Genomic DNA, 27,600 nt, shown 5'->3' with positions numbered 1-27,600 from the left:
TAAAGCCCACAAAGAAAGGACCTTTTCAGGTTCGTAAAGTGTAATGATGTTAAGTTTATTCCTTTTTTTTTTTTTTCAAGTTAGTATATTTACTGTTCCCTGCTCCTGGAACCATGGACAGAATGAGTCCACCTGGGCTAGTTTTCCGATGTCTGTTTTTTGAACCCTGCTCCTCTCGCTTGAAGCAGCTCTTTTAAGCTGCGAACTCTCCATACTACCCCGCCCCATTTCGCTGCTGCCCCAGGTGAGTCCGGCGCTGGGCAGGTGCCGCCCCAGCCTATTGCTCCCCCCCCCGCCGGCCCCGCCCCAGTCGCCCAATGGCCTTTTGCTTTCACTTTGTTCCGTGCAGCTCCTCCTAAAGCAGCGCCTCTCAGTGGCTCTCCGTTTTTAGGTCTCTGTTGGGAGTGGCACCTGTAGCGGTCCCGCAGCTTAAGGCGGAGCAGGGCTCATTGGAAAGGAGGAAAAGGGCAGGGGGTGGGGGCGGCGAGAGAAACATGCCTTTCGTGGGACGTGTATTTCACAGTCTCCCTAGCCTGCCAGGCTAAGGAGGTCACGCACAGAGACAGAGAAACAAAGAGACAAAAAGCACAAAATGTCTGGACTATACAGGAAGAGCTTTCGGGGGAAAGTCCAGCCCCTGGGCTGAAAAGTTCAGGGTACAAGGCAGGGTATGGCAGCCATATCCTGTAACAGGGGGGGACTGCTTTGCTGTGTTAAATATGCATATCAGCCGCTTGTCCCAGGTCTGAATCCCAACAGCCACAAAACAAAAATCTTGTTCCCCCAAATCTCTCTTAATAACCTGGGCACCCTTCCGCTTGTGGGACAGATAGAGAACTCCACTGCAAGTTGAGTAACGAGCTATGCGAGCAGGAGGAAGAGCCTGTAAGAAGAACTCGGGCTGAAGTCAAAACTTGGTGAGCAGTCACTGCCCACAAAGAGGAGGAGCTGTGGGTCCTCCCTGGGGCTGGGTGGGGAGACAGATGGGTAGGCAATTGGAGGACAAGTGCTATTGAAATGCAAATCCCTGCAGATCCGGAAAAGGTCTGTCCGTGCACTGGAAGCCTGGGTGGAGAACCTCTACACTGTGTCCTTTCAGCAAGCTCTAATCTTAAGGGTGGTGCTCATGTCACTCAAGATTCACTGGCCAATCAAACCCTTGAGGCGGACCTGCCAGTCAGAAGAGGAGGCGGGTTCTTCTGGGTGCCATGCGGCAGGCTTGAATGGTCTGGTGTGCTGTGATCTCTGTCCTGCGGCTGAATGCTGTGAAGTGTGCCCTGGCAAGCTCTGAAGCTGCGACATGGTGAGCACAGGATCACTGCCAACAACTGGGAGGAGTAGGGGGCTGGACAGTGAGAGCCGATGTGGTGTTTTCTTTTTCAGGGCAGGGTAGGAACCAGTAGCAAGATTCGGTCACCTGTGAGGTTCCTTGTGGTCCTAGCCACTCGCTGGATTACTTCACTATGGGGGTAGCTTCTGGATTACTTCACTATGGGGGCTGCATCTGTGCAGAGCATTTGGAAGAGTGGCTTGTGTGTAGAAAACATCCCTGGCATGAGGCTAAACTCAGAGAGCCCTAGTTTCTACAAGTTCTGTTAGCATGCACACAATAAGATGTATGATCCATTTGGAGTTAATCTTGTGGAGGTTGTAAAAGGCATCTCATGTGTTGGGTAGCGATCCAATATCAAACTGCGCTGTAAAAGAGTAGAATTGATGATGTAAAGGATTTACTAATGCCTAGGAAATAGCAAGTCACACCAAGTAGAATTTAGCTGAGGGAGGACTGTCTCTAAAACACCCCACAGGTAAGCAGTATGCTAACCAGGCCTGTTCACCAGAATTGTCCAGAAATATGGCTCCAAGCCATAACAAAGGAAACAACTGATTTACTACCAGGCACCAAGCCCATCCCCATATCAAAGAGCAGGCCTCTAACAAGATGCTCAATGGACATTACAGGATTATAGTCAACATTAGGCCTGGGTGTGCTTTAAAGGTTCAATTTTTTGTTCTTGAGAAAAGTATAGTTTTGCCACATGGGCAAGATGACACCTGGTGACAACCATTTGAAAAGGTAAAAAAAACTACTGTTGTGTTGAACTCGGGCCCGACCAAGCAAGGCTTTCTTTCCCTGAGGTCCCCATGTACTGAGAATGACATAGCTCCTGAAACCTAGAAACATGCTTAGCAGAGCCAGTAGCTGCCTGAGTCCTAGGCCTTGGGAGCTTTACCTAAGGCCCAGAGGTGTGGAGATAAAACAACTCCTCCTCCTATATCAGGAATAAGACTGGGAGAGCTGGTAGTGGTCTGGGGTTGCTTCAGATTCTGAGACTACAACTCTTCCTAGAATATGAGGTTGTGGTTATATTCCCCAAGGCCACTATAGACTTGGTCAGTAATGTTTTTGAGATACACTGAGTTCCCCTTGTGCAGAACTGCTTGATTAGACTCTTTCTGAGTGTGTCCCGTTGTATGATGGCTTCTGCTGACCTCATAGAAGTCTTCCATTTCCCTCAAGTAAGTAGTACACGAGGTGGTGTTCTTAAGAAGCTTACTTAGCATAAGAAAGAACTTGTGCTAGTGCTCCCCACTGCAGCCATGTCTGGGACCTTTCACTTGCTGTGTAAATTTCCCATCTGTCTAAGTGGCTAGACCTGCAGTCTCTGTCCATATTTAAATTGTTCAGAACATAACCTAGAACCTGAATCTAAAAGACCTAAGGGTGACAGCATACATGGAATGCAAAATCTGTCCTAGGCGGTCCCCAGCTCCGAAAAAAAGAACCAAAAAAAAAAAACCTGTCCTAGGCTGGCTCCTCTTTTAGCATTAACCAGTGTAGCTGGTCTTTGCTACTTTGTTGTTTCTTCTTTTTCCCCACCCTTAAGCCCCACTACCTCACCCCCACCTCATTTCACCCCCTAGCTGGGAAATCAGCTCACAGACCCTGACTCACCTTGACCCTGTCTGGCAGGCACCCCCACCACCCACCCCCGCCTCTCTACTGCAGAGAAGCAGGGACAAACTCTGCTTTTAGAAATGGGCAAACGACTCCTGACATTTCCTTTTAGATTTTTTTTTGACCACAGATACTAATAATCCACAACCAACCTTCCTAAAAGACCAACAACTCCAACCTGCCTCCCAGGGTCCTCACATTTATGTACCCTTCAAAAAAGTTCCCAGAATTCCAGATGTCACACCAACACAGAAATTCGTAGCTAGCAAAACCATGTTCCTGCAAGAGCACTAGCAAACCATGGTTAGCAGCTGCAGACAGTCGGAAGCAGTCTCACCTTCTTACACCTGGGATTAAAATGAAAGCACATTCTTATAATATTTCTGTGTTTTTAAAGAAACCAAAACTCCAGAATTCTCAAAAATGTCACTACAAACTAGAATTGGATACAAGCTATTATTAAGAGATTGTTTTAAATTGATCTTTTAATTGTGTGTGGAGTGATTTCTCCCTGGGAAGGCATATTCTACAACAGCTGCATCTTCAGCCTTTCAGAAAAGAAGTTTCTGAGATAAGTAAGCTGTGTTAACTCAGGTCAACTTGATCCCAATCTCTTCTTTCCCAAAGCAATGACCTTGCTTTTCTCTTGATTAAACATCCTAAATCTTTAAGTTAAAGGGGATATATCATAACAAAATCTTTTCTTTTTTTCTTTTTTTTCGGAGCTGGGGACCGAACCCAGGGCCTTGCGCTTGCTAGGCAAGCGCTCTACCACTGAGCTAAATCCCCAACCCCATCCCATTTTTTAATTGAAATTTTTGCTTTGGAAAGTAATTTCTTGAGGTGTATATATATATCCTCTATAGGATATGGATTTAGTTTTTGTTTTTTTTTTTTTGGTTCTTTTTTTTTTTTTTTTTTTTCGGAGCTGGGGGTCGAACCCAGGGCCTTGAGCTTCCTAGGCAAGCGCTCTACCACTGAGCTAAATCCCCAACCCCATGGATTTAGTTTTAAAAAAATCTTTTTCCATTCCTTAGGCTGCCTCTTTGTCTAATTGATTAGGTTTTTGCCACTTCTAATCCATTTTCTATTATTGGCAAAGAGGAGAAACAGAATGCATGGGATGAGTGTTGACCTGCAATTTCTTTGATTTTTGATTATAGTCTTGTAGTTCATGTTTAAAAGACTTATATGTCTGTCTTTGTGTCTCCTTTTATTTGTGGTGCCTTCTATGTTGTGTGATTTTATTCACAATAATCTAATTATATTATTGTTTCTCTGGAAAATGATAGACCACCTATTTTTGTCTTCTGAAATTTTACTATGTTAGGAGTGTCTTGAGGTTTTGGTAGTTTGGGAAACAGTTTTAGTTTCTTCTTCCTGATCCCGAAGGCTTGCCTCTCCTCATTTCTTGACAAATCTGTGTTTTCCAGTTGTTGCAATCATCAACTTTGGGTTTTTTGCTACTTAAGTGATTGATATGGTTTATAAATTTGATTTGGGTTTTTAAGACTTTCTGGTATATTATTGTCTCTGTCTTAATTAGCTTCAGTTGTCAACATTTTAGAGCCTACAGTCATTTGAGGGTGTCTCCCCCATCAGCATGGCTGGACGCTGTGCCAATGAGAGATTTTGTTGTGGTGATTGATATGGGAAGGCTCTACACCGAGAGTGGCAGGGTTCCTAAGCAAGTGGGCCAGGGCTGGATAAGAGAGCTGGCTGAGTATGATACAGGGACCAAGCAAGTGGGCAAGCCGGGAAACAATGTTTGTCTGTGGGTTTTGCCTTACTTTCTTGAAGCATGAGTTTTTATCCTAAGCTCCCAAAATGATGGATTGTGATCTGACAGAACCAAAAAAGTGAACCTTTTAGAACCAGGTTAGAGGATTCAATTACAGCAGCAGAGTAGCAAGTTAGAACAACACCACCAAGGAAGAAAGGAAGAAAGAAAGGAAATGCAAAAAGTAATTCTGTTGCTGGACAGAACCTGGGAATGTTCTCCTTTGGAGGAATGTGGAAAATTATCAGGACTTGAGATGGCAAACCGCATAGAAAGCTATACTTAGAGCTTAGTAAGCTGTTTTTATAGCACCTGAAAGATCAGAATATTGCCAATAAAGCAGACAGAAGTTGAGGTCATAGGATTTCAGTCGAATAGATTCCATTGACAATTTAGCTAGATGTCATTTGTGTGGTTATTTTGACCCCAAATCTTTCTTATTCTGTCCATGCCCCGAAAAATTGAGTAAGGCAGAATTAAAAAATAATGGGCTGAATTATTTGGAATGTCGAATCTTTTGGATGGTTATTACCAGTGACTCATTCAGGACTACAATGAAAGGAAAAAAAGAAAGAGACAAGTGGAGCAGAGATTAATGCAAGTCTGTGGTTTGTAGAGAAAACCAGCATTGGGTAGTTTCAAATGGCAGCCAAATGCTGAAACAAAAGCAGGAATTTTCAAAGAGATTATCACTGTCTTAGTTAAGGTCTTATTGCTGTGAACAGACACCATGACCAATGTAAGTTTTATAAGGACAACATTTAATTGGGGCTGGTTTACAGGTTCAGAGGTTCAGTCCATTATCATCAAGGTAGGAACTTGGCAGCCTTGCTGCATCCAGGTAGACATGGTGCAGGAGGAGCTGAGTTCTACATCTTCACCTGAAGGAAGCCAACCGTCTAAGCACGGAGGAGAGTCTCCAAGCCCACCCCCACAGTGACACAGGACCTCCCACAAGCCCACACCTTCTAATAGTGCCACTCCCTGGGCCAAGCATATGCAAACCATCACAATCATCTTTAAAGAGAAGGTCCTTTCAGGATTGAAAACCTAAGAAGATGTCCTAAGGGAAACACTCCCTGCTAAGCCTTCAATTAATGGAAGGAGTAAGCAAAGTGGTTTCTAGACCCAGGAAGGAACTTCATAAAAAACCTTCAACTGTGGTCCAAGCATTGTAGGCTCCATCCCAGTACAGAATCCAAACTTGGCAGGATCACCCAGGTTCTGGAAAGAAGAAAGATGCAATAGTTAAGGTCACAGATTCTTCCCCTGGGGTTTCAGTTCAGCACTGTTCCAGGCATCTGTGTTTGGCAGAGTCAGAGCCCCAGTGAGGGAGGACACAGAGTGCATTGCATGAACCTGTGAGGATGAAGCCTGAGTTGCATTTCGAGACCACAAGATGTTGAGATACCTAAGCTATGAGACACTTGCCGTGGAGAGATACATATAGGGAGTGGAAGAAACTAAACAGAGATGTATGAGAAATTGCAGGGATAAGGTCATCTAAGCCTTTTGAAATCATATGTCTGAGACAGAGCTGCAGGATTTGGTGTTCGCCCTGCTGGGTTGCTTGTTTCGGTCCAATCTTCCCCCGCTATGTACACATTCCTATTGGAATGGGAAGGGGTATTCCTTGCTGTTGTGTGTTGGAAAGATATAATTTGCTTTCTGATTTTACAAGATGTGCCAATCAAGAATGTCCGAAGAGATTTTGGGCATGTGAAGAGTGTAGGGGCTGCTGCAGACTATTAGGCTCATGAAGTTAAACAATGCATTTTCATCATGGGTGACCATGATCAGAATGTAGTTGATTGAGTCAAAAAGCTCCTACGTAGAGTGATGTCTTTGAACAGTTGTCTCTCCTTTGGCTTTCTTTGGGGAAGCTTGTAATGTTAGGGTCCAAGAGTCACTGAAGGAAGACCCCAGACTCAAATAGTATGCAAAAGGAAAGAGCATTTTATTCTGCAGAATTCTAGTATGCAGGGGTCTACAATTCACTAGGATGGAGACAGACATGTGAATTTAAAGCCAATTAGGGTAATTTGATGGAGGAGTAGGCAACCTTTATCCTGATTGGTTGGCTCAATATCCAGGGGTATGGGTATCTTTGGGATTGGTCAAGGTTCTTGGGAATTTGGGCGACTTTCTGGAACTATTGCTGATTAACTATCTTGGCTTAGGCTTGGCTCAGACAAGGTAGCAGGGGCAGCTCCTGGCAGCGCCTGATTGGCTGCCTGTGAGGGGTTTCCCTGGAATTGACTTGTTTTGGACTTTTCCAGTTCTGCAAAACAGAAACTTAGGCCTAGTCTCCCAAACTGCCAGTTTACAACCTGTCATGGAGTCAGCTTGGCTCTGGTCAACTCAGTCCTCTCAATAGAAGCTTTTGTAGGAGGAACCTTTCTAGATTGCTTATTGGGGATGAGAATTGAGTGTCTATAGACTCAACCCATTTCCTGTTTGTGTGTGTGTGTGTGTGTGTCTACTGTGTTGTGGTTGAAACTGATCAGCCAGCTTCCTTCTCATGTTGCCTTGCCTTCATTATAGATTCTATCCCTAAATCACATGAGACACAGTTGAAGCTATTGTTGTTCAGTCAGTACTAAACTATTTTGTGAGCCCGGTGTTTTTATATTTTTCAGTTTGTTGTTTTTGTTGTTGTTTTTGAAGACAAAGTTTCTCTGTGAAGCCCTGGCTTTCCTGAAAATAGATGTGTAGACCCCAAATTTAGATGCGGGCCCCAAATTTAAAGGTCCACCTGTCTTTGGCTTCAGAATGCTGGGATTAAATGTGGACCAGTGTGTCTGGCTTTGTTTTTGTTTTGATTTGTTTGTTTTTATATTATTGGCTGATAGGCCTGTAATGTAGGTTTTGGTACATGTCAAGCATATGCTATTGTGTTGATCTTCATCGATACTGTGAATTTTCAGATTTGGCAGAGAGAATATTCTATTTCTCAGGATGCCCTGCATTCATGACTTTAATACTGCCTGAGCTTTACTGCCAAGATTTCTGAGTCATTGGATTACAGATGCAAGACATTCTTCCTACCTGTTGTTTGTTTTGATTTTTTGAAATGAATCTGAGTATTTTGCCTGTGTGCATGAATATGTGTAGGTTGGTGTCATTATGCAGGTGAAGGCAGGTACAGGATAAAATGAGGCCTGTCATTGGACAAAAAGGAAGGATGGGTGGGAAAAAAGTTTTAGAGAGGCAGAAGAGGTGGGAGCAAGGAGTAGGGAACTGAGAGAACATGGCGGCAGATCTTAAGAGTCCTCTCTGCACATATTACAGGTTGTTATGACTATATTAAAGGAATGGATGTGTACAGGATTTTGTGTTGTCTAGATAGGCAAATTATATCATATCAATTGGATCAGAGGATATTGTGTGGTGTGTTCTTCCATGTGGCAACTTAATTGAGTTCAAGAGAATGGCAGGACACACCTGGCAGAATACACCCACCACAGAATTGGGATGGGTATGCCTGGTGTGGTGGAAATCAGCCAAGAAAGAACTGTGGGTGAGAGTGGGGTGGTCTGACAGGGTGTCGTGTTGGAATGGCTCAAGGACAGTGGGTCAGAAAGTACTTGAGGGCAGCGTGGAGCGAGATAAATTAGTGCAGTTCCAATGGCCTGTCAGCCAGAACTAGCAAGAGAGCACCCGCCAGGGTATATGCAGGAACTTGTTCCGCTTTATTTTTACCTCAACAAATATGCACATCACGTATGCCTGGTCCCCATAGTAGTCAGAAAATGGCTTCAGAATCCCTGAACTTGGAGTAATGGATAGTTGTGAACCACCCTTGTAAGTACCGGCAATTGAGCCAATTAACTTGCAAGACCAGCAAGAGCTCTTCACTGCTGAGCCATCTCCGGTCCTACGTTGCTTATTTAGGACACATTTACATTGCCAATATTTTCATCTGTCCATTTGTAATGCATTCAGGATTCTGAAAGATGAATACAGAACTGGAATGAATGTGTGTTCTTTGTAAGAACTTCAGTAAAAACTTCTGAGTTCTTTTTTTTTTTTTTTCGGAGCTGGGGACCGAACCCAGGGCCTTGCGGTTGCTAGGCAAGCGCTCTACCACTGAGCCAAATCCCCAACCCCCTGAGTTCTTTCTTTCTTGTTTGTTTGATTGGTTTTTTCAGCTCTTAATATGTACTGGATAGACCATCCAACTCAATGGTATACACCTGCCCCTGCCTCCTGAATGCTGGAATTAAAGGCATGAGCCAATATACTCAGCTTGCCCATCATTTTTATAACTAGTAATTGTTCATAACAATTACCCTGATATGTCTTCTCTCTCTCTCCCCTCTCTCTCTCTCTCTCTCTCTCTCTCTCTCTCTCTCTCTCTGTTCTCTCTGTTAATTAACATTTCTCTTGCAAGGCTATATCCTACTCAAAGAGCAAAGAAATGACAGAGGTGAACCTTCTAAGAAGACTTGATAATTACATTAGAATTTCTGCGTCAAGAAATAAGTTGGGGAAGCATCAGAATATACAAATATATTGTCGTTGAAGCATACATTTATAGTGATGTCAGTATCATGGTTTCTATTCTACCCATGTATGGGATATTTTAGGATGCAGTGACCCATGATGATGTGTATTTGAACTTCACTCAAGAAGAATGGGTTTTGCTGGATCCTTCACAGAAGAATCTCTACAAAGATGTGATGCTGGAGACCTATAGGAATCTCAGTGCTATAGGTAAGATAGTGAATTTCCTTCCACTTTTTAAGAGAATAACTGTTTTTTGTTACTAATGCTTTTCTGTAATTTCAATTGATAGTGAGGAAGAATGAGGTGAATAAATCAGGTTCACTAAAGATAGTAACTTAAATTTTGTCTAGTTTCTAATAATATATCTTACATTTTCTGGTACTATATTTTAGGCTACTATTGGGAAGGCCATAATATTGAAGAACATTGTCAAAGTTCCAGAAGTCATGGAAGGTAATTTTCATGTGCAAGTTTGTGTGAATATGCTCTGAAGAAATGTTAATGTGTCCCGGGAGTTTTAAAGAAAAGCAACACTGTAAAAAGGGCACTTCTTTAAGTATATTGATTATTATTAAGTTCTCACAAATCCATGTACCTCAATGTCAGCTGTCTGATTATATTTACAAGGCATTCCTCTAAGAAAGAAGAAAAAAGAAGCAATGCCTTAACAGATATTACCATTTGAATCATAGCCACATTACAGCTACTCTGTAGAACTGCCAATCTATTTAGTCTCATAACACTCACATATTGCAAAAGATAGAGAGAGAGATAGATAGATAGATACATACATAGATACATACATAGATGCATAGATACATATATAGATGCATTGATACTACATAGATATATAGATATACATAGAGATATAGATGTAGATAGACAATAGCTGAGAAGTACATGTTTCTAATAAGCAAATATTCCATATAAAGCTGATTACTCATATAGTAACACTGCTAAGTTTAATTGAGAGGGTCAGTTTATGAGAGTCAAGAATATGGTTGGGGAGAAACCTTAATCCCTATACCACATGTTTATGATGAATAAAAATTCAAACTGTGTTAACGCAATGTGAAAATCTTTCATTTGTTGTTCTTTTATTAGGTGTATCACAATGAATAGCCATGTGAGCACAGGGATATTGAAAGAAGCAATGTACCTCTCTCTCTCCCACAACAATTAGAATTTATGTAGTAGTCGCATTTGATAAATTTATAATTAGTTGGTTTTCCAACTTCATTGGGAATATATCCATAAACCCACACTGTAGAAAATCCCTATGAGCATTAGGAATGTGGAAATTCTTTTATTTTTACTCTGGTTCACTTTGCCAATCTAGTATGCAAATGTATATTTTACAATATAGGAAAATTTATGAATGTACTCAGTGTGGTAAAGCTTTGAGCTCTTCCATTTCTCTTCAAATATGTGAAAAATCTCAGAGAAAAAGGATGCTGCAAATGTGAACCGTGTAATGACACTCTTACCATCACAGGTATCCCCAAAGATGCAAAAACAACCCATAATGAAGGGGGGAAACCATGAATGTAAACAAAGTGATAAAAGAGATCTGATTCCTCTTTACAATTAGACCAAATTGTAAAATTAATTCTTACAGATAAAAAGATTCATCGGTGTAATGAATGTGGTAAAGCTTTCACATATGCCAATTATCTTTGCAGGCATGAAAGGAGTCATCCTGGAGAGAAACCCTCTGAATACACTCATTGTGGTAAAGCTTTGGCATATCAGAGTCATCCTCAAAGGCGTGAAAGAATTCATACTGGAGAGAAGCCCTATGAAGGGATTCAGTATGATGAAGCCTTTGTACATCACAGTAGTCTCCAAATACATAAAGAAACGCACACTGAAGAGAACTCTTATGAATGTAACCAGTGTGGTAAAATCTTTGCACGTCGTTGTAATCTTCGAACACATAAAACAATACACACTGGAAAGAAACCCTACAAATGCGATCAGTGTGGTAAAGCCTTTGCACGAAAAAGTCATCTCAAAACGCATGGAATAACACATTCTGAAGAGAAACCTTACAGATGTGATCAATGTGGTAAAGCCTTTGCATATCATAGTTATCTCCAAGTACATAAAAGAATGCATACTGGAGAGAGACCTTACAAATGTGATCAGTGTGGTAAAGCCTTTGGACATAGTTGTCATCTCCAAGTACATAGAAGAATACATACTGGAGAGAAGCCCTATGAGTGTAATCAGTGTGCTAAAGCCTTTGTAGGTCTGAGTGATCTTAAAAAACATGAAAGAACTCACACTGGAGAGAAGCCTTACAAATGTAATGAATGCGGTAGAGCCTTTGTGTGTAACTCTGGTCTCCAAATGCATAAAGCAACACATACTGGAATGAAGCCTTATGAATGTAAGCACTGTAGTAAATCCTTTGCCACTCATAGGCACCTTTACAATCATGAAAGAACTCATACTAGAGCATGTAGGTTGATGTCTATATGGAGGTGAGGGCTGGCACAAGTAAAGCCGAGGCCTATAATCCGACAGTGAGAAAGTGGGGCTGGTACAGAATTTTGGTAAGTGGGGAGAGAGGAAAAAGAAGGGAAGAACCAAGATGGAGGGCAGAGAAGGACGATTCAGATCCATGTGGCCTTAAATGGCCATAGGTAGTTAAGAATATTTCTTAAGGGATTTATTATAGGTCAAATTGGTATTATGTAGTGGGCAGTTTATATCTTTATCAATTGTGAGTTTATTGTGTGGATGTATTGTGGATTGAGAATTTAACATATAAACCTGATTACTAAACTGTAAGCTTTATTGAGTCTTGATTTTTAACGGGTTGCCGGGAGTTGCAGTATAACTATTAGGCGGCAGACGCTGGGGACGTAAACAGCTGGGGCAGACAGCTACGAGAGAAAAACCGCTGCAGAAAGAAAGCCACAAGATAGGCAAGGTGGTCAGCATCCCACCTTGGGAAGGAGATGGACAGAGCGTTTGCTGCCAGACTCGTCAGTAGCTTGAGACAGGAAGGAGCTTATCAGGTGAGACAGTTTGCTGACTGAGATGAGAGCACCTCCCAGACGCCGTGCAGCCCTGTGGGGCCAACACTAACACTGGTTAAAAGTTTCTGTTATTTAATAATTTGATGACTACTATGACAGGAAAGAAACCTTACAAATGGAGTCAATGTGGTATTCACAATCAGGTCACCATCAAGTACATAAAAGAACACATATTAGAGAGTAGCCCTATGGTGTGGTTAGAATATGCTTGACCCATGGCAAGTGGCACTATTAGGAGGTGTGGGCTTTCTAGGATAGGTATAGCCTTTGAGGAAGTATGAAATCCTATACTTAAGTTCACCCAGGGCTGCCTTCTGATCAAGATGTAGAACTCTCAGCTCCTCCAGCACCATGGCGACTTGGACACTGCCATTCTCTCCACCTTGATAATAGATTGAACATCTGAATCTGTACACCACCCCCAATTAAATGCTGTCCTTTATAAGAGTTGTCTTGGTCATGTTTTCTTTTCACAGCAATAAAACCCACATTAAGACAAAAGGCACAAATGATATCACAGTGGAGAGAAACCCTATGAATGTATTGACTATGGTGAAGCCTTTGCACATTTTTATAGTTCTCACTATAACAAAGGTATTCATATTTCCATTCACTGAAACCCTGTGAATGGAAGCAATGCACAGCCTTTGTCCTTCACAGTTATCTGTGAAAATAGATACAACTGAAAACATACTGGAGAAAAACCTTAGGAATGTTCACAGTGTGCTGTAAAGTCTTTGTGTTTTGAAATCTACGTAGATCCTTAACAATTCAAACACCTGATCCAGGTAAGAGCCAGAGAGCCTTGTAAACAAGCTGATTGAGTTAGAAGGTTAGGGGTTAGGGTGGTTGGGTTTATGGTTAGTATTAGAAAGTCAAGGGTTACTGTTAGGGGTATAAGGTTAGAGGGTTAGGGATATATGTTAGGGTTGGATATATGTCAGGATTAGAAGGTTGGGATATGGTTAAAAGGGATTAGGTGGAAACAGAAAAAGGATAGGGTTAGGAATTAGGGTTTATGGTTAGGGGGTTGGGGTTAGGGTTAGGATTAGACAGTGTTAGAATTAGACCGTGTACTGACTGGTTTTATGTGTCAACTTGGACACAAGCTGGAGTTATCACAGAGAAAGGAGCCTCCCTTGAGGAAATGCCTCCATGAGATCCAGCTGTACGGTATTTTCTCAGTGATCAGGGATGGGAGGATCCATTGTGGGTGGTGCTGTCTCTGGGCTGGTAGTCCTGGGTTCTATAAGAAAGCAAGCTGAGCAAGCCAGGGGTAGCAACCCAATAAGTAACATCCCCCCATGGCATCAGCTTCCTGACCTGCTTGAGTTCCAGCTCTGACTTTGGTGATGAACAGCAATTTGTAAGTGTAAGCTACATAAGCCCTTTCCTCCCTAACTTCTTTCTTGGTGATGATGTTTGTTGACGTATAGAAACCCTGACAAAGACAGATGGGGTTAGGTTTAGAGGGTTAGAATGTTAGGAATTATGGTCAGGGTGAGGATTGGGTGGGGGATTAGGGTTACGGGGTTAGGGTTAGAGTTAGGGTTATGGTGGTTAGGGTTACAGTTACAGAGGGCTTAGGGCGAAAGAAAGAAAAGGAAAGAAGGAAGGAAAGAAGAGGAATGAATTTGAGGGAGGAAATGTGAGGAGGTTGGGGGAAAGGGAGGCATGAAAATGATAGAAATATAGTATTTACATATAAAATTCTCAAAACAAATATAAAAAATCAAGATGAAAAGTCTCAAAGTAAATAAACTGGAAGGTAAGGAGAGCTGTTACCACACATTAATGAAATTTGATCAATTGTTAGGTCTTACCTTAAAAAAATCATATATTCCAATGAATTGGAAAACTCTAAAATAGATTTCCAGATGTATATAAGCAGCTTTATAAAAAGCAATAAAAGTAAAACAGTAATCAAGTATTTACCAATTAAAAAAATTAACTGACCTTCAATGAAATACTAACACGAATACTATGCTATTAAATAACAAAGGAAGGGCACATTACCAAACTCTTCATGAAGCTAGGATTAGCCTGATACTAAAGCCAGATTAAATAAAAAATAAAAAATTGGGTCTGGAGAGATGGCTCAGCGGTTAAGAGCACTGATTGCTCTTCAAGAGGCCCTGAGTTCAAATCCCAGCAACCACATGGTGGCTCACAACCATCTGTAATGGGGTCTGATGCCCTCTTCTGGTGTGTCTGAAGATGGCTTCATATATAATAAATAAATCTTTAAAAAAATAAATAAAGGGGTTGGGGCTTTAGCTCAGTGGTAGAGCGCTTGCCTAGGAAGCGCAAGGCCCTGGGTTCGATCCCCAGCTCCGAAAAAAAGAAAAGGAAAAAAAAAATAAATAAAAAATTACTGACCGATATAAATATATACATACGCAAAATTTCTTTAAAAATACTTGCAAACTCAATTCAATAATGTATCAAAAAAGTAGGGAAGACCATGGAACATGGGCACTGGGGAAAATTTCCTGAACAGAACACCAATGACTTATGCTCTAAGATCAAGAATCAACAAATGGGACCTCATAAAGCTGCAAAGCTTCTGTAAGGCAAAGGACACTGTTATTAGTACAAAACGGCAACCAACAGATTGGGAAAAGATCTTTACCAATCCTACATCTGATAGAGGGCTAATATCCAATACATACAAAGAACTCAAGAAATTAGATTCCAGAGAGCCAAATAACCCTATTAAAAAATGGGGTACAGAGCTAAACAAAACATTCTCAGCTGAGGAATGCCGAATGGCTGAGAAGCACCTAAAGAAATGTTTAACATCTTTAGTCATCAGGGAAATGCAAATCAAAACAACCCTGAGATTTTACCTCACACCAGTCAGAATGGCTAAGATCAAAAACTCAGGTGACAGCAGATGCTGGCAAGGATATGGAGAAAGAGGAACACTCCTCCATTGTTGGTGGGATTGCAGACTGGTACAACCATTCTGGAAATCAGTCTGGAGGTTCCTCAGAAAATTCAACATTGCACTACCTGAGGACCCAGCTATACCTCTCCTGGGCATATACCCAAAAGATGCTCCAACATACAACACAGACACATGTTCCACTATGTTCATAGCAGCCTCATTTATAATAGCCAGAAGCTGGAAAGAACCCAGATGTCCTTCAACAGAGGAATGGATTTAAAAAATGTGGTACATCTACACAATGGAGTACTACTCAGCTATCAAAAACAGTGACTTCATGAAATTCATAGCAAATGGATTGGACTAGAAAATATCCTGAGCCAATCAAAAAAAAGCACACATGGTACGCACTCCCTGATAAGTGGATATCCCAAAAGCTTGAATTACCCAAGATACAATCTACAGACCACATGAAGCTCAAGAAGGACAAGCAAAGTGCAGATGACTCACTCCTTAAAAGGGGGAACAAAAATATTCATAGGAGGGGATATGGAGGCAAAGTTTGGAGAGAGACTGAAGGAACAGCTGTTCAGAGCCTGTCCCACCTGGGGATCCAGCCACCAAAACTAGACAATATTGATCAAGCCAAGAACTACATGCTGACAGGGGCCTGATATAGCTGTCTCCTGAGAGGCTCAGTCAGACCGTGAAAAGTACAGAGGCAAATGCTAGCAGCCAACCATTGAACTGAGAACGTGGTCCCCATTGGAGGAGTTAGAGAAAGGATTGCTGAAGGGCCTTACAAACCCATAAGAACAACAATACCAACAACCAGAGCTCCCAGGGACTAAGCCACCGCCCAAAGAGTAGACATGGACAGACCCATGGCTCCAGCTGCATATGTAGCAGAGGATGACCTTGTCAGGCACCAATGGGAGGAGAAGCCCTTGGTCCTGCCAAGGCTGGACTCAGTGTAGGGGAATGTCAGGGCCAGGAGGTGGGAAGGGGGGTTGGTTGGGGAGGGGGAACACCCTTATAGAAGAAGGGGAGGAGGATGGGATAGGGGGATTATGGACAGGAAACCGGGAGAGGGAATAACATTTGAAATGTTAATAAAAAATATCCAATTAAAAAAAAACATTTTTGAAAACTTTACTATAGATCCAAGCTGTTTTTAGAAACACACACACACACAATCGCACATACACATACACACAATCACACACACACATATGACAAAACTCCAAAACACCAGTCAGGCATATGATGTTCTGCCAGTAATCCCAGCTCTGGTGAGGTGGAGGCAGATGGAGACAGGAATCCATTGTCAAGACAGCCGAGCCTAAATTATTGATCTCAACTGAGAGACCCAGCTTCAAAAGCACACCTGAGGAACAGTACCCAAGGTCAGCATTTGGTCAAGAGGTGCATGCAAACATACATGAACACATGCTGTATACAAATGGAAGACAATTCAGACTTAAAGCTGTGTCACATGCCAGAACATAGATACCTCAAGGATTCTACACAAAAAGAAATAAACCAGTTGCCAAGAGACAAATATTATATGATTTGATTTGTACAAGGAGCCTAGAGACATCAAATTGGTAGCAATGGAAAGTAGCACGGTGGTTGTCAGGGGCTATGAGAGGGAGAAGTGAAGTGTTAGTATTTTTATTGGGTATAGAATTTCAGTTTGAAATGATAAAAGAATTGTGGTGATGGATGGGAATCATAATCCCACAATACTGTGAATGTACTTCATGCCACTCAACTATCAACTTAAAAAGATAAAAACGATAGGTTTTATATAATATATATTTTATAATAATAATAAGTAAAGGGTCCATCCCCACCATGAAGTGATAGGGAGGCTGCGCCCTGTACAGCTGCAACTCAGTAACAGCAATGTTAACCTGCTTTGCTCGGTTTCTTAACTATTTCACTGCACTTATATACGTGTACCTTAAAAATAACGGGCCTACCTCGTCCCCGCCGGCCCGGTGGCGGAGGCGAAGCGCAGTTACCCTGGGAGCGTGCGGGCTGTGGCCTGCAGCCTGCGCACCACCGCACCGCTCTGGCCTCCTGCCCGCCAAGGCCCCGGGCGCCCAGCGCTGCCGCTGTCCACTCGCTGCGCACCGGTTCTGCTTTGCTGTCGGTGCGTAAATTCAAAGAGAAGCATGAATGGGTAACAGCAAAGAATGGTATTGGAACAGTGGGAATCAGCAACTTTGCACAGGAAGCTTTGGGAGATGTTGTTTACTGCAGTCTTCCTGAAGTTGGGACAAAATTGAAAAAACAAGGGGAGTTTGGTGCTTCGGAAAGTGTGAAGGCAGCCAGTGAACTCCACTACTCTCCTCTGTCAGGAGAGGTAACTGAAGTCAATGAAGCACGTGCCGAAAACCCAGGGCTCGTCAACAAATCATGTTACCAAGATGGTTGGCTGATCAAGATGACACTGAGTGACCCTTCTGAGCTGGATGAATTAGTGAGTGAAGAGGCGTATGAGAAATATGTGAAGTCCATTACGGAGTGACCATGGCTTCCACATAAAACTGGGACGTGCCCTGTTCCAGCATGCTTGTCTTAAACTAGTGGAGAATAGAGGACTTGACATAACTTAGCAATAGTGGAGGAAAGGAATTCTTCTTGACAGTGCTACTTTAGGGCCCACCCCCAACTTCCTAATGGACGCAGATAAACACAGTGTACAGATTTTTGATAATCACCGTAATAAGACTAGGGGTTAAGCTCTGGTGTTTAGAATTCTTAAGATCATATGTGGTGAAAAGTGGTTATGAAGCTGGGTTTGGTGATGGACCACCATGGAATCCCAGCGCTCGACAGGCAGATGTAAGTTCAAGGTCGGTCTACATAGCAAGTTCCGGACCAGCCACAGTCACAAGGTGGGACGCTACCTACTGGTTATGGGAATTTCATAATTCAGGATAACAGTGGTGTATCTGACGTATTTTTGTCACTTGCCCATATCCACCACTGGGTTTTGTCAAAGACTTTGTGTCTTCTCCTTGGAAATGCCATGGCCTGCAGGGAGGTCTGTGCAGTTCAGATGCAGGAGAGTCCCGTCTTTGTCTCGCCGTGTGCTGTGTTGGCTGTTCTCCCACTGTGAAGCACTGGTTTTGCAACACTGAGAAACAAATAAAACACTCATGTCCTTGTTCGCCTAAATAAATAAATGAATAAATAAATAAATAAATAAATAAATAAATAAATAAATAAAGTAACATTAAAATGTCTTCCAAGGTCTTCTCTGAGGTATCTGTTGAAATCTCGACGGAAACTCCTTTGAGTGACTTAGTGTAATGGAGGCAGCTGTTGGCTCTGAAGGACTGAGAAGAAGGCAGAATCATAGAGAAGCCTGAAAGCTCTGCACAGTCCTAACTCCCAGGCAGTACTTAATTTACTTTCCTTTATAAAACTTTACAGAATGAAATTTTATGCCTATTTGTTTGGGTTGATTAATCACATGTACTTTCACAAGAAGTCCAGCATTAGATGCTTCCTTTGTCCTCAAATGTCTTTTGTTTTTTAAGGTTTGTCACTGGGGCTAGGGTGGCCTGCAACATGCAAGAATTTTTTTTTTTCTTCACTAAATGTTTGTGTCGTCTTTGTCTGTGGAGAGATGTTTAAATTTATGCTGACATAAGAAAATATGCTCAGTGCTTCTTTAGATATTTCCACTAACATTTCATGTAACAAACATCAGTTTATTACTCCTAGGATGGCGAGCCGCCTCAAGACAGGTTAAGCAGTAAACAACACAACACTTAGCATTCGATATTGAGCGACTCAGATTCCAGCTCTGAGTCCCAGACCACTGGAGTGCTAGACAGCATCCTAGAACCCTTCATCAGCAAAACTGACTAAACGGCACATACCTTTCAGGATGACTGCAAAATTAGGGGTGAAATGTGTAAGACTGTGCAGGCCCTGTCACCTAACAGACACTAAATAAACATTAGTTACAATTTCTGTCACTGGTGTTAGCGTTGTTCGAGAGCCCATGCAGGACAGGGGACAACAGTAAGTGTGCACTGGTAAACGGTTTTTATTCCCACATTATTAGGAACAATGAGAAACTAAGACAACTCAAGCAATTAGCATTTTGGGTGGATTTCAACGACACCCTTTTCACTTGCTCTTGCTAACTCTGACCTTTGCTAATCTTCAACCCACCTTTTTATCTGTTTTTAAAAACAAAAATTTATCATATAAAGTGCAATATTAGGGCAAGCTGGCAACTGCTTTTTCTTTTTTTAATTATCTGTTTATTTTTAGTATGTGTGTGGGAGTGTGGGAGGCCCCTCAGAGACTGGAAATGTCTGGTCCCCTGGAGCTGGAGTTAGAAGCAGCTGTGAACCTTCCAATGTGGGTGCTGGGAACCAGCCCTTGGTCCTCTTCAATGGCATTCAGTGCTCTTAACCTCTGAGCCATCTCTCCAGCCCCATCATTGCTTCTCTTAGTGAAGAAAGGAATACCTGGTAAGGACTATCACAAACAACAGGTGCTGTCAACAAACAAACAAACAAACAAACAAACAAACAAACAAAAACAGGTTGTGATTTAGCAATTAAGAGCTATAAGGCATGCACAGTGCAACAGGTGTCTCTCTGTCCTCAGCCTCTGTCAGATTTTCATCGGATGTATTAATGGAGCCAGCCCTCAGGTGGGACGTTCTCAGAGATTAGATGCAATATTGCCCAGCAAATTTGCAGAGCAAATACATGCTGTCCCATACTATTGTATATTCTTCAAACCTGTGACTTTCCCTAAAGGATTTTTATGTTTGTTTCAATTTGTTTTTCTATGCTGTGATAAACATCACAATCAACACTAACTTGATGGTTTTATTTATTCTGTCTCACAACTTACAGTCTATCATGAAGGGAAATCAGGGCAGCAACCCTGGCAAGCAGGAACCTGGAAGCAAAAATTATAGCAAAGACCACGGAGGAAGGCTGTTTACTTGCTTGCTCCCCATGGTTGGCTCAGCTTGTTTTTTCATATGACCAAGGACTACCTACCCAGGGGTCACATTGCCCACAATTCGTTGGGCTTTCTCACATCAATAATTAATCAAGAAAATGCCCAACATATTTGCCCACAGGCCAGTCCAATGGAAGCCTTATCTCAATTAAGAAGTCCTCTTTGAAGATGAGCCTCACTTGTGTAGGGTTAACAATTAAAAAAAAAAAAAGGACCAACAATAACGAGAGGAAAACCCAGCATGCTGTTTTCTGACATTTCCTGTATTTCACTTCCCCTAGAAAGATTGGGGCCCAAAAGCTTCTGAATCATGTTGGGCTGTACTTAAAGACAATAATGCATTTGCACACTTTTCTCCCATTTAATTTATCTTAGACATTTTATTCCAGCAAAACTTCAGAGGGCAGAGGGGAAATCCCATTCACCCCTATCATGTTCTGCCCTGCCCTGCTGCACATCAGCTCAGTGGCTTACCAATGGCAAAGTTTTAATGCAGGTTTTCTTTCTTTTAAAGTTCAGGGGTACAGGGTTTCTGAACAGAAAGAACTGCACTAAGTCCATTAGTAGGCACCAAGTAGCTTTGAGAATAGGTTTGGTAATGCTTCTTTTCTATTTTTTAAAGACTTATTTATTTATTTTATGCATATGAGTACACTGGTTGCTTTCAGACACCAGAACAGAGCATTGGATCACATACAGATGGTTGTGAGCCACCATGTGGTTGCTGGGAACTGAACTCAAGACCTCTGGAAGAGAAGTCAGTGCTCTTAACCCCTGAGCCATTACTCCAGCCCTTGATAATGTTTCTTAATGAATCTATCCAAAAATTACAGGGTAAAACAACACTTGCCTTTAAAACTTAAACAGTTGTGAAGCCATTCGATAACAACTAATATTTCATTCATGGTTTGTCAAGTTGCTTATGAATGTCTCATGCTGCCATATTTATTTATTGACTTCCGTGGGTGGATGTGCCTACTTGCACACATGTGAGTGCCACAGTGCACATGTAGACAAGAGGACAACATTCAGGAGTTAGTTCTCTCCTTCCACCATATCTATTCCAGGATTAAAACTCAGATCATCAACTCACTGAGACATTTCACTGGCCTTAAATAAATTCTTTAAATCTATATTGATATCCCTCAAAGTTTCTATACTCAAGTTGAGTAGAAAACAAAAAAAGATACTATCTTAGTTCATTTTCTGTAATTATAACCACATGCTACAGCCTGGGTAATGTTTTAAAGAAAATAGATTTGTTGGGCTCATGACTGTGGAGACTGGGAGTTCAAGAACACAGCAACAGTGCCTGATTAGGGCCCTCTTGCTACTTCATAACATGATGAGGGCATCATCTACTGAGACAGAGCAAATGTGATAATGAGGTTTCTCTACTTGTCCTTATAAAGCCACTTGTGCCATCATGGAGATTATATTCATGATCATATGTAAACTCATGTTACTGGGCAGGTATTGAAAACCCTGAACAAGGGGCTGGAGAGATGGCTCAGCGGTTAAGAGCACCGACTGCTCTTCCAGAGGTCCTGAGTTCAATTCCCAGCAACCACATGGTGGCTCACAACTACCTGCAACACAATCCGATTCCCTCTTCTGGTGTGTCTGAAGAGAGTGACAGGGTACTCACTTATATAAAAATAAATAAAATCTAAAAAAAAAAAAAACACTGAACAAGGACTGTAGAGACGGCTCAGTGGTTAAGAGCACTATTCTTCCAGAGGTCCGGAGTTCAATTTCCTGCAACCACATGGTGGCTGACAACCATCTGTAATGGGATCTGATACCCTCTTCTGGTGTGTCTGAAGACAATGACAGTGTACTAACATACATAAAATAAATAAAATCTTTTAAAAATGAAAGAAAACACTGAGGAAAAACCCCGATTCTTGGCACACAGCAATAGATGTTTCATTGCTTTGAATAGAAGAAATCTTGCTCCATCAGACCACAAATAGGCTGACCTATGACAAGCAAGAGAAGTGGATCCCACCTTGCCCCTGTGTCCTCCCTTGAAAAGTACTATTGTGTCTGTGAGTAATGGGCACTTGCTGTGCATAGAAGGGAAGAGATGGGTCAGGTTTGTGGTAGATGCTGTTTAATGTACTTCCTGTAGGTGACCTCCCAGCAAATATCTTCAGAAAGACATTAAAAGACAGAGAGCAATGAAGGTTATTATCTCTGAGTTTTACCTTCTTTTTCCTTTGGACAACTCTTGTCATAAAACAGGCTACTGAAGAGACAAGAGGGAGGGCTCTTGGTGATCACTGTTTGACTCCGTGCCACCTCCCCCACACTGACCCTGTCTAACCATACATGGGCCAGACTCATCTGTATTAGTGAATCTTCCCTTAGATTCTGATTATCACCTTGACAATTTCCATAAAGTGTGGTTAACAGTCAACATACAGTCAGTTCTCTGTATACATGGGTCTTTGGCCTCTCAACAGTATCACACCTAGGGATGGCCAGGTTTCCTATGTAAAATTGTGTAGCACAGAACCCAGACACATCCTCTTTACACCATAAATCACCTTAGATGTTTTATAGTATTCGATACAATGTTGATTCTAAGAAAACACATTGAATTATTAGGAAATATTGACAAGAGAGAGATCTCTGCATGTTTGTTATAGAAATAACATCTTTTAAATAGTTTCTTCTTCCTTCTTTCTCCTTCCATTTTTCCTCATCTATATCCTTCTGTATCTCCTTTTTCTTTCCATTTCTTTTTTCCAGTGAGGACAGTGATGTATTAAGATAGAATCTCACATATAGCCCAGGGTAGTCTTGAATCAAAAATCCTCTTACCTGTTGAACACTGAGATTATAGGTGTGCATATCATACCTAGATTTTTCAAGCAGAAATCCACGGTTGTGGATCCCTATTCTACAAATTAACTGTCTAGTCTTTGGGAAATTGCTAAGGTGATGACAATATTGAGGAGTAGACTCAGAGAGTACAGCCATGCCTCCACTTCTGTTAGCTCCTGGAAGCCCATTATTATAGGAATATGGAGTAAACCTAGGCATCACTACTGTTTCACTTGAGACAGTAAGAGGCACCAAAATGACCAAGAGGGACTAGATTTAAAGGACAGTAGAGGCTCTCTCAAGCCAGACAAGGGCTCCAGGAGATGCTTTAACAGATTCAATGATTCTTGGCCCAAGAGGACCACCCCATTGTGTTATGAGGTGTAAGAGACCATTCCAAGGTGCTTCCTTTTAGCTTCTGATAGTGTTTATTTTATTTAAACACTAGTGTTTATTTAAAAGCACAGACACACATCGGACAAGGTAGAGATGAGTATCTTTAAGATTCACATGGCAGTCTTTCTAGACCATCCTCCATGTCCACCTCCTTGCCATTCAACAGAACATCAGAACATGGGATCTGCTGCTGACACTTTGAAGCAGTTCCAGAAAGATCCCTGTTATGTGACTATTAGTTTTTGAAATGTTTAATTCCAAGCGTCTTTAGAATTTGGAAGGTTCATAGGAAGGGTACACAATGAACAGTGTGCCCCTGGCTATGTTAGTGATGGGCAGGGAAAGAAAAGTCCTGCGGGTTTTCCTTAAAGCTTTCCCTCCTGTATTCTTCTACATCATGCAAAGTGTGGGCTATGATTGATCTCTGAGGGCTTGCATCAGTTTGTCTGATTAATAGGTAATGAATTCTGGTCTTTTATATGTGTGCAGAGGCCACAATTTCCTAATAATTCAGTGGGTTTTCTTAGAATCAATATTATAATGAGTATTGTAAACCATCTAAGCTGATTTACAGTGTAAGGAGGATGTGTTTGGGTTCTCTGCTGTTACTACACACTTTCATGTGCATTGAGTGTGGTTTAACTCCACTACGTTGTTGTGGTTGCTCAGTATCACTTCTTGACCATCTAACTCACAGGAAGCACATTATACAGGAAAACCACCTTTTCAACTTATTTCATGAAATTTGCACTAGCAAATATTAGATTAAAAAGTGTTATTTCTCTGGAATGTGCAAGCTTGATATTACCCATTTGATTTTGGGGACCTTCTTAGTTAGGTTTTCCTGGGATCCAAACTGAAGGCATGGGAAAGTTCTGAGGGTAGGTGGGCCTCTTACCTGTACGTTTATTTTATTTTTTGAGACAGAATATCACTATGTAGCTCAGGCTGGCCTCAAACTTGCAATCCTCCTGCTTCAGCCTCTTGATTGCTGTTATTATAGGTATGCAGCATTGTACCTGGATAGACTCACAGACTCCACTCTGGAAACTTCAGTGTTTCTGAACAATCAGGAAATGGGTTGAGGTAGGTTAGATAGACCAGTCCTTGTTTGTATGGATTTCCAATATTTAATGTCTCAGCTCAAAGATCCTTAGTGGTAGGAAATATTAAGAAATAGCCAGTGCAGGCACACTGACAGCCATGAGAACCGACGGCTTGATAGAGTGAGTGGTAATTAGCTGACTGCCAGTCCCACCATTAGCCACCCCTCACATTGGAGCAGTGGAGGAGCCAACAATCCCAGAATTCCTGGCCACTTCCAAGATGTCCTTGTGCTCAGAGCCTCATTAAGTAATTAATATTTATTATGATGACTTTGGGCCATTAAGACGAATAATTATTACTCTGTTTACTCTGATTCCTAAGGCAGGCACTTACATAATATACTTAATTCACATTAAAAATTACTAACACTTACTGAACTCTGTGGGCCAGGAATTGTATTCCATGCTTTATCGGGATTATCTCATTGTAGAAATATTCCCATATAAAACAGCTTTAACTAAAAATATTTTGGTACTTAAGCTTTAGTTGGCTGAAAATTGTACATATATGGAAAACATATTTACTAAAGAGGCCTTGATTAAATGATGGCTTCCATGGTCTCTTTTTGGATTGTGTGAATGCATAAACACATTAATTCTGGTAAGTGTGTTCAGTATGTATTTTTGTGCTGTGCTCTGTCCTTTAGTAGTACTAGTACTCTCTTATCCATGGGAAATGCATGGCGAGACTACAGTGGAATAGCACCAAGCCTTATGTGTGCTGTTTTTCTGTATATGAATGTTGATGATAAACTTTAGCCTATAAATTAAACACAACAGGTTAACAGCCATGTTTAACTGTATGCTACAGTAAAAGTAATACAAATTGGCTGTTTTATGTGCACTGTTCTTCCTGTGATGATGAGAGATGGCAATGCCACTCCATAGTAAGATGAAGGTAGTGAGAAAACACAAGCACTGTGGGAGCAATGGGCTTCTGTGGAAGGGTTATCTAAACACAGAGCTGCAGTGACAGTAGATTTGAGACAGAGACAGTGACGGAACAACACATGGGTGGGTGACATACACAGACCGTATACAGACAAAGGGATGGTTTGCATCTTAGGTGTGAGACCGAGAAAGACAGCACAAAACTGTGCTGAGGGCTTCTCTGTTCCCGAAGCTACTCCTGGCCCAGAACTCATACAGCTTTGCAGGGGACACCTGCATTGCTCAGGTTGCCTTCCACCTCCACCTTGGTCCCACTTCCCTGAGCTTCTGCAGCCCTCACTTCCTGTCCACTGGGTGAGCCTAGCTCTGCTACTCATCTCTCATGTTCACAGCCCCTTATTCTCTGGCTCTTCTGCTCACTCCTCCGATGCTGGTTTGTCACTCCTCCACTTGTCTTCTGAGAGCTTCACTTTTCTCATACGAACAACAGGGATTATACTACTCACATCATATTGGCCAATATGTGCATTACTCTAAATAACGTGCAAAGAGATTGCTAAACTAATATTAGTTATCTGTAGTGCAATTTATATAAGATCCAATGTTCTAAAATATTGTATTTATATAATATTTATTTTTAAAGTTTTTGAAAAAAATTATTCATTTTTATTGTATGTATAGTGTATGGTGAATGTGTGGGCACATACATATTATGGCACATGTGTGAAGATCAGGACAATTTTGTTCTTTTTACCTTTGCATGAGCTCTGGGACTTGCATTCAGGTCTTTAGATTTATATGGTAAGAGCTTTTTTTTTGTCTCTCTGAGCCATGTTGCCAGCCCTCACATAGCTTTCTAGACGTATTCTTTTTTTTTTTTTTTTTTTTTTTTTTTTAAGGAAAAACATGGAACAATCTGCCCATCCTTGACCAGGGAGCCATCTGCTGTTTCTACAATGTCAGCATTAGCTAAGCCAGCCTTCTCCAAAGACCTCGACACTCAGACTTCTTTCTCAATTTTGAGATTGAGCCACTGAAATACTAGATATGCTGTGTTGTAGAGTGAATGATCATGTCCTCCTAAAATGTGTATATGATAACTGGGACCACAGAGTGATGTGATTATGAGCCTTTGGCAGATTATCAAGTCACAAAAATGTATCTCTCATGGGGTACTCATGAGTGTGGTTCTATCCTTAGAAAAGTACCCTGAGAGCTCTGGTATTCCTTCTGCCATGGGAACAAAGCAAGAAGATTGAAGTCAGAGAATGGACATCTCTGGACCTCAGTAAACACCTAACCTGAGATCCTGACTTAGTATTTCCAGTGTTTCTATGCCTGGAATGTATGTGAATTTTTTTTATAATGACAATATCTGTTGGGTTCCTGAAGTGGAAACATGCATGTGCCACATACCATCTGCAAACATGTGTGTGCTGTGCACCATCCGTGCACCGTGTGCAAAGCAGTCTGTAATGATGTGTAGATGGCAGCTTTATGAGAGCAAAGACCAAGGCCCACATGGTCCTGTAGAAGTGGGGCAATGCCCTTTGTCCCCAGTTCCTTATTTCTAGCTCTACTCCTTCTCGTAGCTGTCCTGCTAAAATGGAAGACGCTATTTCTCTGTAACTTTATTTCTGTAACTATTATCTTCCATCAGCTATTTTTTCTTTAAATTAAAGAGCATTCTATCTTCAATTTTCTAATCAAACCATATATTCTGAACTCAAAAAGAAAAATATATTTAAGACAGTATCATGAGACAAATGCCTTTTTATTACAAAGAACACCTCCCCCAACAAAGAGCTAATAGAATAGTCAAATTTTGAGTTTCCCCAGAATTACGTTTCTGAGTCTGAAGCATTAAAGAAAAGCATTTTGCTTTCTTTAGTTACTGGTACTTACAGCAGAGCCAGCCTGTTACAAGAAGTATGTGATATTAAACACAAACCAAATTGCTTTTTTTTTTTTTACATCAAATCCCTAATCTTTATTTAGCTTTCATGTTCTTACTCTTTCAATATAGTCTTCATTTACAATTAATTTCAATCATTAATTTATAATAGCTACCCCCACTTGAAAGCAGTCCCCTTTCCTCCCATCTTCTTTCTTCCCTCTCTTGTCTCCTTCTCTTTTTTGCTCTTTTTTATTTTTGAGACATGGTCTCAGTATGTAGCTCAGGC

The 27,600-nt window shown here is 41.5% G+C and overlaps 2 protein-coding genes across 3 annotated transcripts; both read left to right on the top strand.

Moving 5' to 3' along the window:
- The first annotated feature begins 1,043 nt into the window (after positions 1–1,043).
- On the top strand, positions 1,044–12,044 carry LOC116893828 (zinc finger protein 431-like). 2 transcript variants are annotated; one of them, XM_032895545.1, is made up of 4 exons: positions 1,044–1,303; positions 9,329–9,455; positions 9,641–9,701; positions 10,931–12,044. In XM_032895545.1, exons 1-4 carry the CDS (start codon positions 1,301–1,303, stop codon positions 11,736–11,738), a joined length of 999 nt encoding a protein of 332 aa, XP_032751436.1. In that variant the 5' UTR covers positions 1,044–1,300; the 3' UTR covers positions 11,739–12,044. The 2 variants fall into 2 exon arrangements, with proteins under 2 accessions (XP_032751436.1, XP_032751437.1); XM_032895546.1 differs by having other exon boundaries at positions 9,289–9,455.
- A 1,988-nt stretch (positions 12,045–14,032) lies between these two features.
- On the top strand, positions 14,033–18,366 carry LOC116893089 (glycine cleavage system H protein, mitochondrial-like). The gene is made up of 2 exons (XM_032895032.1): positions 14,033–14,063; positions 17,198–18,366. The coding sequence occupies exons 1-2, from the start codon at positions 14,033–14,035 to the stop codon at positions 17,719–17,721; spliced, it is 555 nt and encodes a 184-aa protein (XP_032750923.1). The 3' UTR covers positions 17,722–18,366.
- Positions 18,367–27,600: the final 9,234 nt, after the last annotated feature.

The sequence above is a fragment of the Rattus rattus genome, chromosome 2, assembly GCF_011064425.1.
Source record: "Rattus rattus isolate New Zealand chromosome 2, Rrattus_CSIRO_v1, whole genome shotgun sequence".
Taxonomy (NCBI): Eukaryota; Metazoa; Chordata; class Mammalia; order Rodentia; family Muridae; genus Rattus; species Rattus rattus.
Note: the sequence above shows the minus strand (reverse complement) of the source record. Positions and strands in the feature narration are given on the sequence as shown.